The 14,351-nt window shown below is 39.5% G+C and overlaps 1 protein-coding gene across 1 annotated transcript in view; it reads left to right on the top strand.

Moving 5' to 3' along the window:
• Positions 1–12,785, top strand: part of LOC125154000 (protein Shroom3-like) — a 70,097-nt gene extending 57,312 nt beyond the window's left edge. Inside the window, 2 exon segments of the mRNA XM_047837596.1 lie at positions 11,461–11,691; positions 12,428–12,785. Of these exon segments, the coding sequence (XP_047693552.1) occupies positions 11,461–11,691; positions 12,428–12,785 (589 nt within the window).
• The last annotated feature ends 1,566 nt before the right edge of the window (positions 12,786–14,351 follow it).

The following is a 14,351-nucleotide window of genomic DNA, read 5'->3' as shown; positions in this document are numbered from 1 at the left end:
AGTCTACATCTGGAATTCAGCCAGCCTCTCCATGATTTAAGAAAGAGTCGCAAAGAGGAAGGAATCAAATGTTGACAAATTTTCAGTTTTCCTTAAGAAGGCACATGTGGTATTCCTTTTGGGAAGGTTGATGAGGCCCTGAAGGGGGTCACAACCTGCAAAGATTCAAGGTTTACTTTCCTGTAATCAACAGCTGCCTTAAGTTGGTGAATTATGGCAGTAAACGGAGTTTTAAATCAAAGACATAAGAGTTTAATTAGAAACTATTCTTGTCCTACTGACGCTAACAGGCAGCCGTGCTGATTTTTTTTTCCCCTGCTAGGATTTTCAAGAATTCACAGTGGAGGAACTTTGAGAGGAGGTGGTTCAGATGGTTAACTCTCCAACTTGGGGGCAGGTCATGAGCATCACGTCGGGCTCTGCCTGGAGCCTGCTTCTGATTCTGTGTCTCCCTCTCTCTGCCCCTCTCCTGCTTGCTCTCTCTCTCTCTCTCTCTCTCTCAATCTCTCCCAAAAATAAATATTTAAAATATTTTAATAAATAAATATCTTATAACTCAAAAAAAAAAAAAGAAAAAGAAAGGAGCATCAAGCTAACCATGTGAAGGGAAACACACTTACCCTTGCAATCAGCCACTGGTTGCTTTCTACACCAGCCACAAGCACTGACTGGGGCACAAGGGTCCAGCAGAAGAAAGTACCGGCCCTGCCGGGTGATAAAAATTGCCCCAAAGAAGCAGAACCAGGCGATACCCCTTTCATGTTTTGCTTGCACTATTTTTAGTACTTTATTTATTTATTTATCCCTTTAGGGGATAAATGTTGACTTCCCCACATTTGAATTCCCTGACCCCTGAGCTTCTAATCTGACAACTCTCAAATATCGATGTGAAGCAGATACATTTCGCCAATTTATTCAAAATGAAGACTGTCCCCACTCCTGGCCCCCGACGTTGCTCAACAGGTCTGGTTTGAACTCCACGATATCCACTTTAGTAAATTCCCCAGGTGATTTGATGCAATTGAGATGCTTCCTGGTCCCCTCGTTTCTGCTCTCCGTCCTCCATCCTCTGTCATCGCTATTTCCTATGTCCTGTACACCTCAATCCATCTATTTCCTGCTTTTCTAATCCCCCTGCTTCGGCGACTATCTGATAAACGAGGAATCTTTGATCCAAAAACCTCTGGGGCATATTAATATGCAGAAAGCAGAGTAAAACCCATGGAGCAGTAGCATTCCCTAAAAGGATGTTTACATTTTTACCAAGGAGGGTCAGATCCACATCACTCCAGGTCCTGGGGAAGCCACCTAATTCTGGAGACTCTTGGAATTTTCTCTAGGGAGTCTTTAGGGTCTTAGAAAATTTAAAACAGAGGTGGCTATGCCAGCCAGAATAAACCTTTGATCACAAAACTAGAAGGGGCCTTTGAGATAATTTAGGGCTCATGGGGCAGCAAAAGCAAAACACAGAGAGACGAATAGAATGGATAGAATCATGATAAATTCATTAGTTAGTGGTTAGTGACATTTCTGAGGATAAAATCTGGGTGGCTGCTGTCATTCCAGGAGTGGTGTATGTTGGGGGAGGGGAAGGATGCCTGGAGGGTGGAAACAGAAGAACATTGTTGATGATCCTTGAGCGAATCTGGCTTTCCTGGGGTTAAGGCCAATTTGCCTTCTGTCTCTTCCACTCCTACCCACCATATAAGCCCACAGAGATCCACACAGGCTATCCAAGACTGGGGAAAGACAAACAAAGGAGTCTGAAGAGCATCATGCCTATAAAACTTTATAAGAATGAAGATTTTAAATTTTCATGTCAAAAATAAAAATAAATTTTAATCTTAAAAATAATAAGAAAACTGTATGCATTAGCTGTGAGATTCCATTTTGACTTCTGCTCTCTTGGCTCTTCAAGCTGCACCTTTGAAAGCAGTCCCCTAGCTCCAATCTCCTCCCCTACCGGGCGATTTTCTTGTAAAAAGATTGTGTATGGTCATACGCACCATGTCAAATGTAAGCAGTAATCCTGTCTGACTTTGTCTTGTATATCTGTGGTGTATGGATATGTCTCTGAGTGTGTGTGTGTGTGTGTGTGTGTGTGTGACAGAGAGAGATTGAGTCAGCCTTGATTTGAGTGTCTTTTTAAAGCTGAGCCTCTTTAAAAGGGGAAAATAACCATTACTGATAACATTATAATTAATAAAATACATGAAAATAATCTCAGAACCAAGGGTGTTTGGGTGGAACACTTTCCCCTGCTCTCGGTTTCCGCAGGCAGAAATTTTCTGTAGCCCCACTCTTGGTCTCTTTATTTCCTCCTTGGGGAGCTGGAGAGACTTATCAGATCGCTCAACTTGAGAATGAAAGCAGACCAAGCTTGGACTACCACACCCCTCATCAGTTGGGACAGTCTGTCTTGAGAGTTCTCACTTCTCCTACATGGTAGAAGGCTCCCTGGGCATTGGCAGAAAATTCTGTTGAATTCTGGAGTCTAGTATTAGCAGATCTCAAGACTTGTTATTTTTCATTTGGACCATTTTTTGTTTCCAGTTACACCGGACTTTTCCAAGATATATTTCACATGGAATATAGAAAACCTCCTGAAAGCCTGCGGGAGAGAAGGGCATGTTGACACACGACTCCTGGCTCATCCAAGTGGGAGAGAAAGTCTGACACTTGGTTTAGTGGAAGCTGCTCTAAGCCTTTCTCTAACCTTGTTCCGGGGCCACCTGGCTTAGCAACTCCTGCATGCTTCTTTTAACTCGAATTCCTGAGCCTCACCTAGGATCTACTGAATCAACGTTGGTGGTAGGGCCCCAGGGATTTATTTTTATTTTTTTCAATGGAAACATAGTTGTGATGAGCACCGGGTGTTGTATGTAAGTGTTGAAATCACTAAATTGTACCCCTGAAACTAATATTACACTATCTGTCAACTAACTGGAATTTAAATAAAAACTCAAAGAAGGAAAGAAATAGAATTCATATACAATATTATATTAATGTCATGGGCACACGGATTTGACTTTTATATACATTCAAAAATGCTCACTATGTCTAGTTGCCATCTGCCAGTATACAAAGTTACAAAAATATTACTGACTGTATTTCCTACGCTGTACTTTGGAACGTACACATTTAACAAGTTTCTCAGGTTATGCCCTTTTATTCAAAAGTTTGAGAACTATTACAACAGAAGTACCTCCTTTATTCCATAATATTCCACAATACTGTCCTCATGTAAGAGCACTTGAGATCTCTCAAGGAAGTTTCAAAAGCCTTCTTCGTAAGCATATACTTCTTCCCATAAATATGTCCTCATTAGTACATTTAAATAAATAAAATAATTATAAATTATATATAAACATACATAAGTTAATAAATATATACATAAATTAGTAATTTATAATATTATATATAATTTATAATATATATGAATTAGTGATATAAATACATAAACTTTAAAATAAAGTAATTAAATAAATTTCCATTTTCCATCCCAGCACTGTTTCTTAGTTGGACATCCATGTATAAACTAATAAGGGTCTGTGAATTCTCTACAATGTATTAAATTTTGCACGTATGTTAATATGTGCATTTTCCTAGAAAGAGTGTAGATTTCAATATTTCCCCGGGCTTCTACAATCCAAATTATTCTTGGAGTCACAAAATTAGAGTCTGTCCATCCAGAAAGACTGATTTTTCCTCAACAACTTTTTTGGTAGCCAAAGCATAACACAGTACAAGGCTTAGCAGTTAAACTTTTGTTAAAGGGCTTTATGTGTCTACATGTTAGTTCTCTGTAATTAAGCATACTTTGACTAATTTGAATTAAATATGCCTATACTCTAAACTCCCCAATGCTATTTGCCTTATACAAAGAACAAAAGAACAGGAAAGTCTGAGCTCCATTTTCAATGTTAGTTAGCTGTGGAGCATAGGTGTCTTGGCTTTTCTGAGGAATAAATTAACTCTAACATTTTCTCTGATGAGAGTCACAGATTCATCTGATTCCAGGTGCAAAAAGGAACCTTTGAAACTCCAGACGGATTAAGAATAAAGGAGGACCCCAGGGCACAAAGCAGATGCTGTAAGTAATCATAGAGGCAGAGATTTTAATCAGTTCTTCTGTTTTTCAGAGACAATTCTGTTTTCTGGATCAATAGGAAGCTGTTACGATGTTGAATTGCACAGGTGTGACAGTATACTGTCCTACCTACCCTCTTCACCTTGGGAAGTTTAGAGCCCAGCATCTACATCTTTTCTATCATTTAGAGTCATCTAGAAAAAACTACTCGTTTGTTTTTAAAAATAACAATCCTATTAACATAATTTGTTAGGCTTTGGCTATAAACAGAGGGGTTTTAGAGGGAGTTTTTAGGGGGGTGGGGAAGATTACGTTACTTCTTCCAAATCTCCAATATGATAAAAATATTTAATACATGGGGTTGGTGAGTATTATATGCAAACACATGTAAAACAATTTCTATCTTGTACCTACTTGGTGTTACTTCCTTCCCCTTACCAAGTTGAATGGAAGAGTAAACATTTTTAAGGATCTGGATTTCATTCCAGTGGTGTGGGAGGCAGTTTCCAAGATGGCCCCCAATGATCCCTGACTCCTAGTGTCTATGATCTTGTGCAATCCCCACCTTTGAGTGGGCTGAATGGAGTGACTTCCTTTTAAATGACATAATATGGTAAAAGTGATAGGAAGTCACTTCTAAGATTAGGTAACAGACAATGGTGACTTCCATCTCTCTCTCTCTCTCTCTCTCTCTCTCTCTCCCCCCCCCCTCCCTCCCTCTCCCTCTGCTTCTCCCTCTCCCTCTCTGTCCCTGCACTGGAGAAAACAAACTGCCATATTGTGAGTAACCCTACAGAGATGCCCACATGTCAAGGAATGGATCTCTGGCCAACAATCAGTAATGATCTGAAGCCCGCCAACAGCCATGTTAGTAGGCTTGGACAGAGGATTCGCCCTAATGGAGTGTGGAAATGACTGTTGCCCCAGCTGATACTTGTTGATTAGAGTGTTAAGACAGACTCAAAGCTGCAGGACCCAGCTAAACTGCACCGTCGCTCTTGGCCAACACAAACTGTAAGTACAATTGTTGCTTGCTTTAAAACACTTAGGTTTCGGGCATTTTGTTATATAGCAGTAGCTACCTAAGATAATGGAAAGAAAGCATAATTCACCATCATGAGGAAGGAAGAGTTGTTTCTCTGGACAGCGAAAACCCATTCAAACTCATTCTATAAACCTGTGGATTTTACAACAAAAACTATTACAGACGCACTGAAGTCGAAAGGATGAGACGGACATACAAAATCAGCTAGGCAACTTTCTCAGACATCATTTGCGTTACTACCCCAGTTTCTGGGACATAAATAATGATAACTTACTATTTGTGAAACTGTTAGTATGTACCTGAGTCTATGTAAAGTGCCTTATAGGGATCATTCCACTGAAACTTCACACTCACTCCAAGTGTTACTACTACGGACATTTGACAGCTGAGAAAACGGAAATAAAGGCAGGTTAAATATCTTTCCCAGTCTACACAGCAAGGATCTGAATCCAGGTCCTTTGGAAACTAAGCTCCTATTTTGAAGCACAGCACCGTAAAGTGACCTAATAAGGGCGGGCATCAAGTGTATACATGGCTTTCTTTGCCAAGTCCATTCAATGATAATGGGAAAAATCCTCTCCCGAAGTGCGGAAAATCCTAGTTAACTCTATTAAGCTAACCTGTGATCGCTCCAATGCATTCATAAAAATGCACAGACTGTCAGAAGGAAATGTATTCCATTTACGTGTACCATCTTTGTGTACTATAGTGGTAGTTACACACAACCAAGAGATTTCAGAATTAGGTAGACTGACACGTAGGGCATATAGGACAATGACATTTAAATGTTTTGCTTTGCACTTTTCCTTCTCTTGCTCAGAAGAGCATTTCTGACCAGAATCATAGAATTATAATAGAAAGAGAAGGGGTCTTTTCAACAAGTCCAATAATTTCATTTGACAGGTAAGAAAATGGAGGCCTTTATTCGCTGACAGCCACATTGCTAGTTAATGGTAACAAAAATCAGAACCAGATCTGCGGAATCAATTAATCAATTATTAATTGATTAATCAATTATTAATCAATTAATAACCCAGTGCTGTGTATGCTCCAGTAAATTCTACGTAGTGCTGAAAATTCATCAGTTTCACTTTTTTTTTTCCAATCAAAAAGTAGAATCACATTAACCAAGAATGAATTATTAAGCTCTCTTCGGAGGCCAAAATAAAACATAAAATTTATATTGAAAGACCAACAAGAAGGCTAATAGCTAATTATTCAAAAGAAATAATAGAATCTGATGGTAATGGGACGTTATCTTTAAAGTGCTTAAAGAAAATACTTCCCAAACTAGACTTCTACACTTGGTAAAAAATCCTTCAAAAATGAAGGTTAAGATTAAATTCTTATTTTCAGGAAGCTACTAATTTATCATTAGCAGGAATTATGGAGGGAGATCTTTAGGCAATAAAGAAATATAGTTCTAAGCAGAAGCACAATCATGTAAGAAAGAATAAAGCCAGAAAAGACTAAATAAACTGGTAAAAAAAAAAATGAGTCTTGACTACATAATCATAATAACGATTTCAAGGCTGTAAAGTATAGTTAGCATAAAAAAGCATGACAGCAATAGTACAAAGAGATGATATTTAAAGTTGTCCTAAAGCTTTTCACATTTCTTCTGGTAGTTGGTAATAAATATATTTAAAGTCGATCTAATAAGTCAAAAATACATGTATGTCATCCCTAGGCTAACTGCTAAAAGAATGATAACACAAAGTATAATCATGTGCTAAAGAGAAGAGAAAAATGAAAATTTTCAAATGTTTGAATGCTCCAATATATATTAAGATTTTAATTTTTTTAGTGTTTATTTATTTTGAGAGAGAGAGAGGGAGAGAGAGAGAGTGCACGCTCATCCAAGTGGGGGCAGGGCAGAAGACAGAGGGACAGAGAATCCCAACTAGTCTCCATGCTGTCAATACAGAGCCTGATGCCAGGTTCAAACTCAAGAATGGTGAGATGATGACCTAAGCCGAAAACAAGAGTTGGACACTTAACCAAGTGAGCCACCCGGGTGTCCCTAATTTTTGTTTATATTTTATGAATTTTTTTTGTAAAGCTTATTTATTTTGAGAGAGAGAGAGAACAAGTGGGCAGGGGCAGAGAGAGGGGGAGAGAGAGAATCCCAAGCAGGCTCCATGCTGTCAGTGCAGAGCCCAATACGGGGCTTGAACCCATCAACCATGAGATCATGACTTGGACGAAATCAAGAGTTGGACACTTAACCAGCTGAGCCACCCTAATTTGTTTCTTAAAAACCTTTTCACATTAAATAAGCCCAGATGGCTTCACTGAATTCTTTAAAAACATGTAAGGAATTAATAATTTCAAGAAGGCAAGTTTGTTTTAACATTTAGGACTCAATCAATATAATTAACCATATTAATAAAAATAAGAAGAAAAATTATGTAATCATCTCAAAAGATGCAGAAAAAGTATTCATTAAAATTTAATGAGTACTCATGATACTTGTAGCTGACTATGAATAGAAAGCTATCTTTAAAAGCAACTTAGAGGACATAGAATACTCAATGTTGAAATTTTGAAAGTTTAATCTTTTAGACCCAAAGTGAGATAAGGATGCTCCACTATAACTTCCATTTAACCTTTTGTTGGATGTCTTAGGTAGTGCAATAAGGCAAGAAAAAGAAATAAAAGTACACGGACTGGAAAGAAATAAATAAAAATGTGATTATTTGCAGACAACATGATTTTGTACATAGAAAATCCCCAGTAACCTATAAGTTGGTAGAATTAATAAATGAATTCAGCGAAGTTCCTAGATCACACAAATACAAGGCCACAATTAAAAAGTTTCTATACTAATACCAAATAGAAGATTAAAAAGTTTAAAATCTAAAATAAGTATATCAAATAACATCAAATCCCTATGAATAAATCTAATAAAAGATATGCTAATGCATCTTCAGAGAAAACTACAAAATATCAAGGAAATTTAAAAAACTATATTATGCCACAGATTGGAAAACCAGTATTATAAAATAATAATAAAAGACTATATTATGCCACAGATTGGAAAACCAGTATTATAAAAATGTCAAATATCCTCATACATATTTATAGATTCAATGCAAAACCCAACCACAATCCCAATAATACTTTTTCTGTTAAAATCAACAAGTCACTTATAACTTTTAAATGGAAATTCAGAGTCAAGAATATTGAGGACAATTTGGAAAAAGAACTACAAAAAGAGTACTTATTAACAGATATCAAGACTTATGTGATGGGGCGCCTGGGTGGCTCAGTCGGTTAAGCATCCAACTTCGGCTCAGGTCATGATCTCGCGGTTCGTGAGTTCAAGCCCCACGTCGGGCTCTGTGCTGACAGCTCAGAACCTGGAGCCTGTTTCAGATTCTGTGTCTCCCTCTCTCTCTCTGACCCTCCCCCATTCATGCTCTGTCTCTCTCTGTCTCAAAAATAAGTAAACGTTAAAAAAATTTTAAAGACTTATGTTAATAAGAGACTTATGTTAGAGCTGTTATAATTAAGATAGTGTGCTATTGATACAATATAGGAAGTAGATCTGTGCAGAGTCCTAAAACACATCTCCACAAATGTAACAAAGGTGTGACTACAGTTCAATGGGGGAAAATTTATCTTTCCAATAAATAGTGCTGGAAAAATGTGTTATTCTTATGGAAAAACACAAACACCATACCCAAAAATAAATTACACATAATACACTTAAATGTGAAAGGTAAAACAATACACGTTCCTGAATGTTGGAAGATACGTAAGTAGGGCATTATAAACACTAACCATGAAAAAATAACTAACTATAAAAAAGTACTAACTATAATAGAGCCTAATTAATCAGTATTCATAATCAGATGATTACTAAATTAAAATCATGGCATCTATTCATTAAGACACCAACTGAAAGGGAAAGGGTAAGTCAGAGTGAGAGAACATCTTTATAATACACATAGATGAAAAAGGACTCACATCTAGACTGTATTAAAAATGCATCAATAAAAAATTGATTGGCAAAAGACTTGAGCAAATACTTCTCAAAAGAAGATATACACTTGGTCAATAAGCAGATGAAAAGATGCTTAATGTCATTAGTCAGGGAAATGCAAATTGAATCCATACTCACTGGAATGGCTAAAATGAAAAGTGATCCTGAGAGTATCAAATATTGGCAAATACGTGAAGCGATTTAAAGTCATTCACTGCTAGTGTATATTGATAAACCCACCTTAGAAATAATTTGACATTACCTACTAAAGTTCAGTATGTGCATATCCCATGCATATTAGTTTTTCATTGCCACAAACTTAGCAGCTCAAAACAACACACATTTACTATTTTACACTTTTAAGGGTGGGGCAGCTGAAAACAACTTTGTTGCATTTTCGGTTCAGGGTCTCACAAGGTTGTAATCAAAGTAAACATTTGGACTGTCTTCTCATCTGGAAGTTCAACTGGGGAAGAATCCACTTCAAAGATCATTCAGATTGCTGGAAGAATTTGTTTGCAACCTCATGATTAAGGACCCCAAGTTTTGTTGTGGGGGTGGGGAGGGGATGTTGGCTGGAGGCCAGCTGTCTTAGAGGCCACCCATAATTCCTTGCTAAAGGGTGTTTTCTTATCATAGTTGCTCATTTCATCAAGCCAAAAACAAAACGTTTGCTCCACTCTGCTCACCTGTACCATGACACAATCATAGGAGTTACATATCACCTTGGCCACATAATGTAACCTAATCAATGGAGAGACATCTCATGACTTTCGCCATATTGTATTGGTTAGAAGCAAGCTACAGGTCCTATCCTCATTGTGGGAGTGCTGGAGATAACACAAAGACACGGATACCAGAAGGTAGAAATCACTGGGGGTGACCACAGGGTCCACCTGCCACACCGTGCCCAAACAATTGGACTACTGGACTTGTTATCAGAATATTCACAACAGCGTGATTTTATATGTCAAAAACTATAAATGACCCAATGTCCATCAACCATACAATGTATACATAAATCAGGGTGTATTCTAATAGTAGAAACTATACACCAATAAAAAAATAAACTATTTTTCACTCAAAAATAGGGCCAAGCCTCTTAGGTAAAATGATTAACCAAAGACACAAGACACAAAAGTACTTGTGGTATAATTTCACATACGTACAACTCAAAAAGTGGCAAAAGTGGTTATAGAAATAAAATCAGTGGTGTTTTTAGGGAGAATGACTGGTAATGGCTATAAAAGAGGCTTTGGAGGTAAAAGAATGTTTATGTCTTTTCCTAAAAAAATTTTTTTTAATGTTTATTTATTTTTGAGAGAGACAGAGACAGAATGCGAGTAGGTTAGGGGCAGAGGGAGAGGGAGACACAGAGTCCGAAGTGGGCTCCAGGCTCTGAGCTGACAGCACGGAGCCCAATGTGGGGCTCGAACTCCCAGACTGTGAGATCATGACCTGAGCCAAAGTCAGACGCTCAACCGACTGAGCCACCCAGGCGCCCCAAGAAATGTTTATATCGTGGTCTGAGCGTTGGTTCCATGGAGGCATACATCTTGCAAAAATGTACAAGCTCTACACCATATATATATATATATATATGTATATATATATACACATTCCATATAAAACTTCTCCCAATCTCTGAGTTATTTTCATTCCCTACACAAAAACATCCACTATTTCTGATTCTTCATCTCTTTAGGACTTTCCCTTCTTACATTTTTTGAGAAAAAATAATAGTACAATTTGTGAATGGCCAATATTAATGTTTGAGAGACACAAAAGAAAGATGCAACTGACTACCAGCTTCTCTTCCATGTGGCGCTGGCTTCCTTGTTTCAGGCATCAGGTGTTCTCTTGCTTCGTAATCATGATGCTCCGGTTCCAGAAATCCCAGGATCCAGCGGTTAGAGTCTCCCACTTGGTCATTCAGCAAAGTGGCCATGCAACCAAAAGCGCTGTGGCTAGGCTTCGGGAAGAGCAGTATCATCAAAGAATAATTTAAAAAAATCTCTCTTTAGAGGTTTAGGGATGAATGCAAAGAACCCCTAAGTGTTATGAGACATGAATTAAATACTATAAGAGATCAAGGAAGGAAACACTTTATGTAGAGAATACAGGACTGTCTCCTCAAAGGAAGTGTTATGCAAACTGGTATTCAAAGCTGAGTGGGAGATTCTCTGAAAGAGATGGTCCCACAGCAGCTAACCTTTAAGTGTATACGACTTGCTGGGCACCTTTCCAAATGTGCTCTCTCTCTCTCTCTCTCTCACACACACACACATATAAAATGTGTGTGTATAATTAATGTACTTAATTTCCATATCATTCTAGAGGTAGGCACGATGTTGTCAACTGTTACAGAAGAAGAAAGCAACAAAGAGGTAGAAATAAGTTGCCCAAGGACACAAGCTGGAAGTGGATCCGTAGAAGTTTGAATAGGAATTCTGCAAAGTCTGTGCTTTGCAACAGCAATGATAAAGGCACTGCCTTCTGGGAGAGTCTGGCCTCCTTTGAAGGCAAGCCTCAGAGCGTGGTTCAATGGTGGGAGAAGAGGCTGGCACGGTAGCAGGGATGATGGGGTCATTCCACAAAGGACATTGAGACTTGATTAAGTGGGAAGCCATTAAAACGCTTTAAGGCATGAGTTCTGATATGATTCTGACTTAGATTACTTTAGGGGCCCCTGGGTGACTCAGTTGGTTGAGCATCTGACTTCGGCTCAGGTCACGATCTTGCAGTTTGTGAGTTTGAGCCTCGCATTGGGTTTCTGCTCTCAGCACTTAGCCCACTTTGGATCTTCTGTCTCCCTCTCTCTCTCTCTCTCTCTGTCCCTCCCCTGTCTGCGCTCGCTCTCTCTCTCTCTCAAAAATAATAAATAAAACACTTTTAAAAATTAAAAAAAAAAGAAAGATTACTTTAGCAACAATTGGGGTAGAAGGTAGTAGCAAAAGATGGGAACCTAAGGTAATAGTCTGGGCCAGAAATAAATTAAGACCTCTTGCAAGAAAGCCGTGGGAACAGGGATGAAGAAGAACTTTCAGAAGTGGTTCACAAAGTGTGGACAGTTTTACCTGGAACCTGTTACACATAGGTATCTTCAAGCCCTACTTTAGACAAATGAATCCAAAGCCTTAGCAGCAAGGCCCAGAAATCTGAGGGTCAGGTCATCCTGAGTCACACAACGGTTGCAGGACCACAGGCCTAGATCATTAGTTTTGAATCGAAGAGTCCGCGATAGATTCACTGGGAAGGTTTTCAAGATTCATTACCCCTCCACCCACCCATTCTAATTTAGTAGATCCGGTGTGGTGCTCCAGCATGTACATTTTCTTGGAAGCTCCTTGGGGAAGGCTGAGACATCCCCTGATGCAGACCAACCAGAACGAGAATGGAATCTGATCTGGTTCTGGACTCCCCCACGAGCGAATACACGCCCACCTTTCAGAGAGTACTCCCTGCTTCAGAAAACTGAGAGCACCTCGCTAATATCTCCACCTGAGACTGTCTCTAAGTCTAAACCTTTACCCGGGGTTGTGCTTTTGTGTCTGCCTGTGCACACAGGGACGATCCTATCCCCTGATTCATATGCCATATGCCCTTCTGAGGTAGGTGGTCCATCCAGCAAATCCAAACAGGAAGAGTGGCGCATCTTCTAAACGCTCATTTCTAAAATGTATCAGAGAATGGTTTCGGAGTGAATGACTCAGTCTCTAATAATAACACTGTATTAGCCAGTGAATCCAATTTAATCTGAATTCGTGGGAATCTTCACAGTTTCATACTTGTCAGTCCTGAAATTTAACCAGCGAACAAACCAGCAACAGAGGCGAGGCAGGCAGCTGTGCAAAGCTTAGCTCCAGTGTGGCCTCATTGCCTACCTGTCTCCCTCCATCATCGGGTTCATCTTTCAGGGCCTCCTTCGGCCACGTGAGTCTCTTTCTTCTAGGCGTTCACCATTGCCTGCTCCGGACACATACGTAGGTAACTACCCACGCAGACATCCCCTTGGATTGGCGAAAATTTCAGAAATCATACTAACTCTGGGGCGTATTCTCCCTCAGAGGCTCCCCAGAAGTTCTGGTATAAAGTCCAAACTCCTCAATGGCTTATAACAGGGTGACCATGTAATTTCGCCTCCAATTCAAATGATTTGAGAATGAACAAGGGGTGCTAATAATACTTAGAGTGGGAGAGGGGCGCCTGGGTGGTTCAGTCGGGTAAAGGACCAACTCTGGGTTTTGGCTCAGGTCATGATCTCACAGTTCGTGGGATCAAGCCCCGCATGGGGCTCTGTGCTGACAGTGTGGAGCCGGCTTGGGATTCTCTCTCTCTCTCCCTCTCTCTCCGCCCCTCTCCCACTCAAGCACCTTCACGCTCTCACTCTCTTTCTCTCTAAATAAATAAACATTTTTAAAACATTTTAAATTTGTTAACGTTTATTTATTATTACTGAGAGACAGACAGAGACAGAGCATGAGCAGGGGAGGAGCAGAGAGAGAGGGAGACACAGAATCCGAAGCAGGCTCCAGGCTCTGAGCTGTCAGCACAGCGCCCCATGCGGGGCTCGAACTCACAAACCGCGAGCTCATGACCTGAGCCGAAGTCAGACACTTAACCGACTGAGCCACCCAGGTGCCCCTAAATAAACCTTTTTTTTAGAAGTTAGAGTGGGACAGTTGGTAAACCAGGACAGGCCCCCATCAACAGGGATATCCATCAGCCTCGGGGATCTGGCCCCCAGTCACACAGCCAGTACTTTATTAACATCTACCTTGTAACAGACATGACCATATATCCTTTCCAGTCAGTACAAAAGCTCTTCAGTGTTTTATTACCATTATTTCGTATACGAGGAAACGCGAAGGTGTCCAATATTCTGCAGAACTCTTGCAAACAGAAAGAGGCAGAGTCAGAAGTCAGACACTGATCTGTTTGGTGTCTGTGCCTGAACTTTTCCTCAGATGGGTGTTTTCCTGAACACCTAATAGCTTTCTAAAATAGAATAAAAGAGGATTATTCCAATCCCCGCGTATACCAAAGCCTGTTTTTCAAAAGTGTCTATATAGCTCTCTTCCTGAAGAACAAATTTTTTACGATGTAACTCAAAGGATATAAAGTAAAACATCTGAGCTCCCCTCTGCTGCTGCTCCCTGCTAACCCAGTCACCTTCTCAGAGGTAAATGCTGTTGGCAAAATCCCATTTATGCTTCTGAAACATTTTA

This window comes from Prionailurus viverrinus, chromosome A2 (assembly GCF_022837055.1).
Source record: "Prionailurus viverrinus isolate Anna chromosome A2, UM_Priviv_1.0, whole genome shotgun sequence".
In the NCBI taxonomy this organism is placed as follows: Eukaryota; Metazoa; Chordata; class Mammalia; order Carnivora; family Felidae; genus Prionailurus; species Prionailurus viverrinus.
This window is presented reverse-complemented; position numbering and strand designations above follow the sequence as displayed.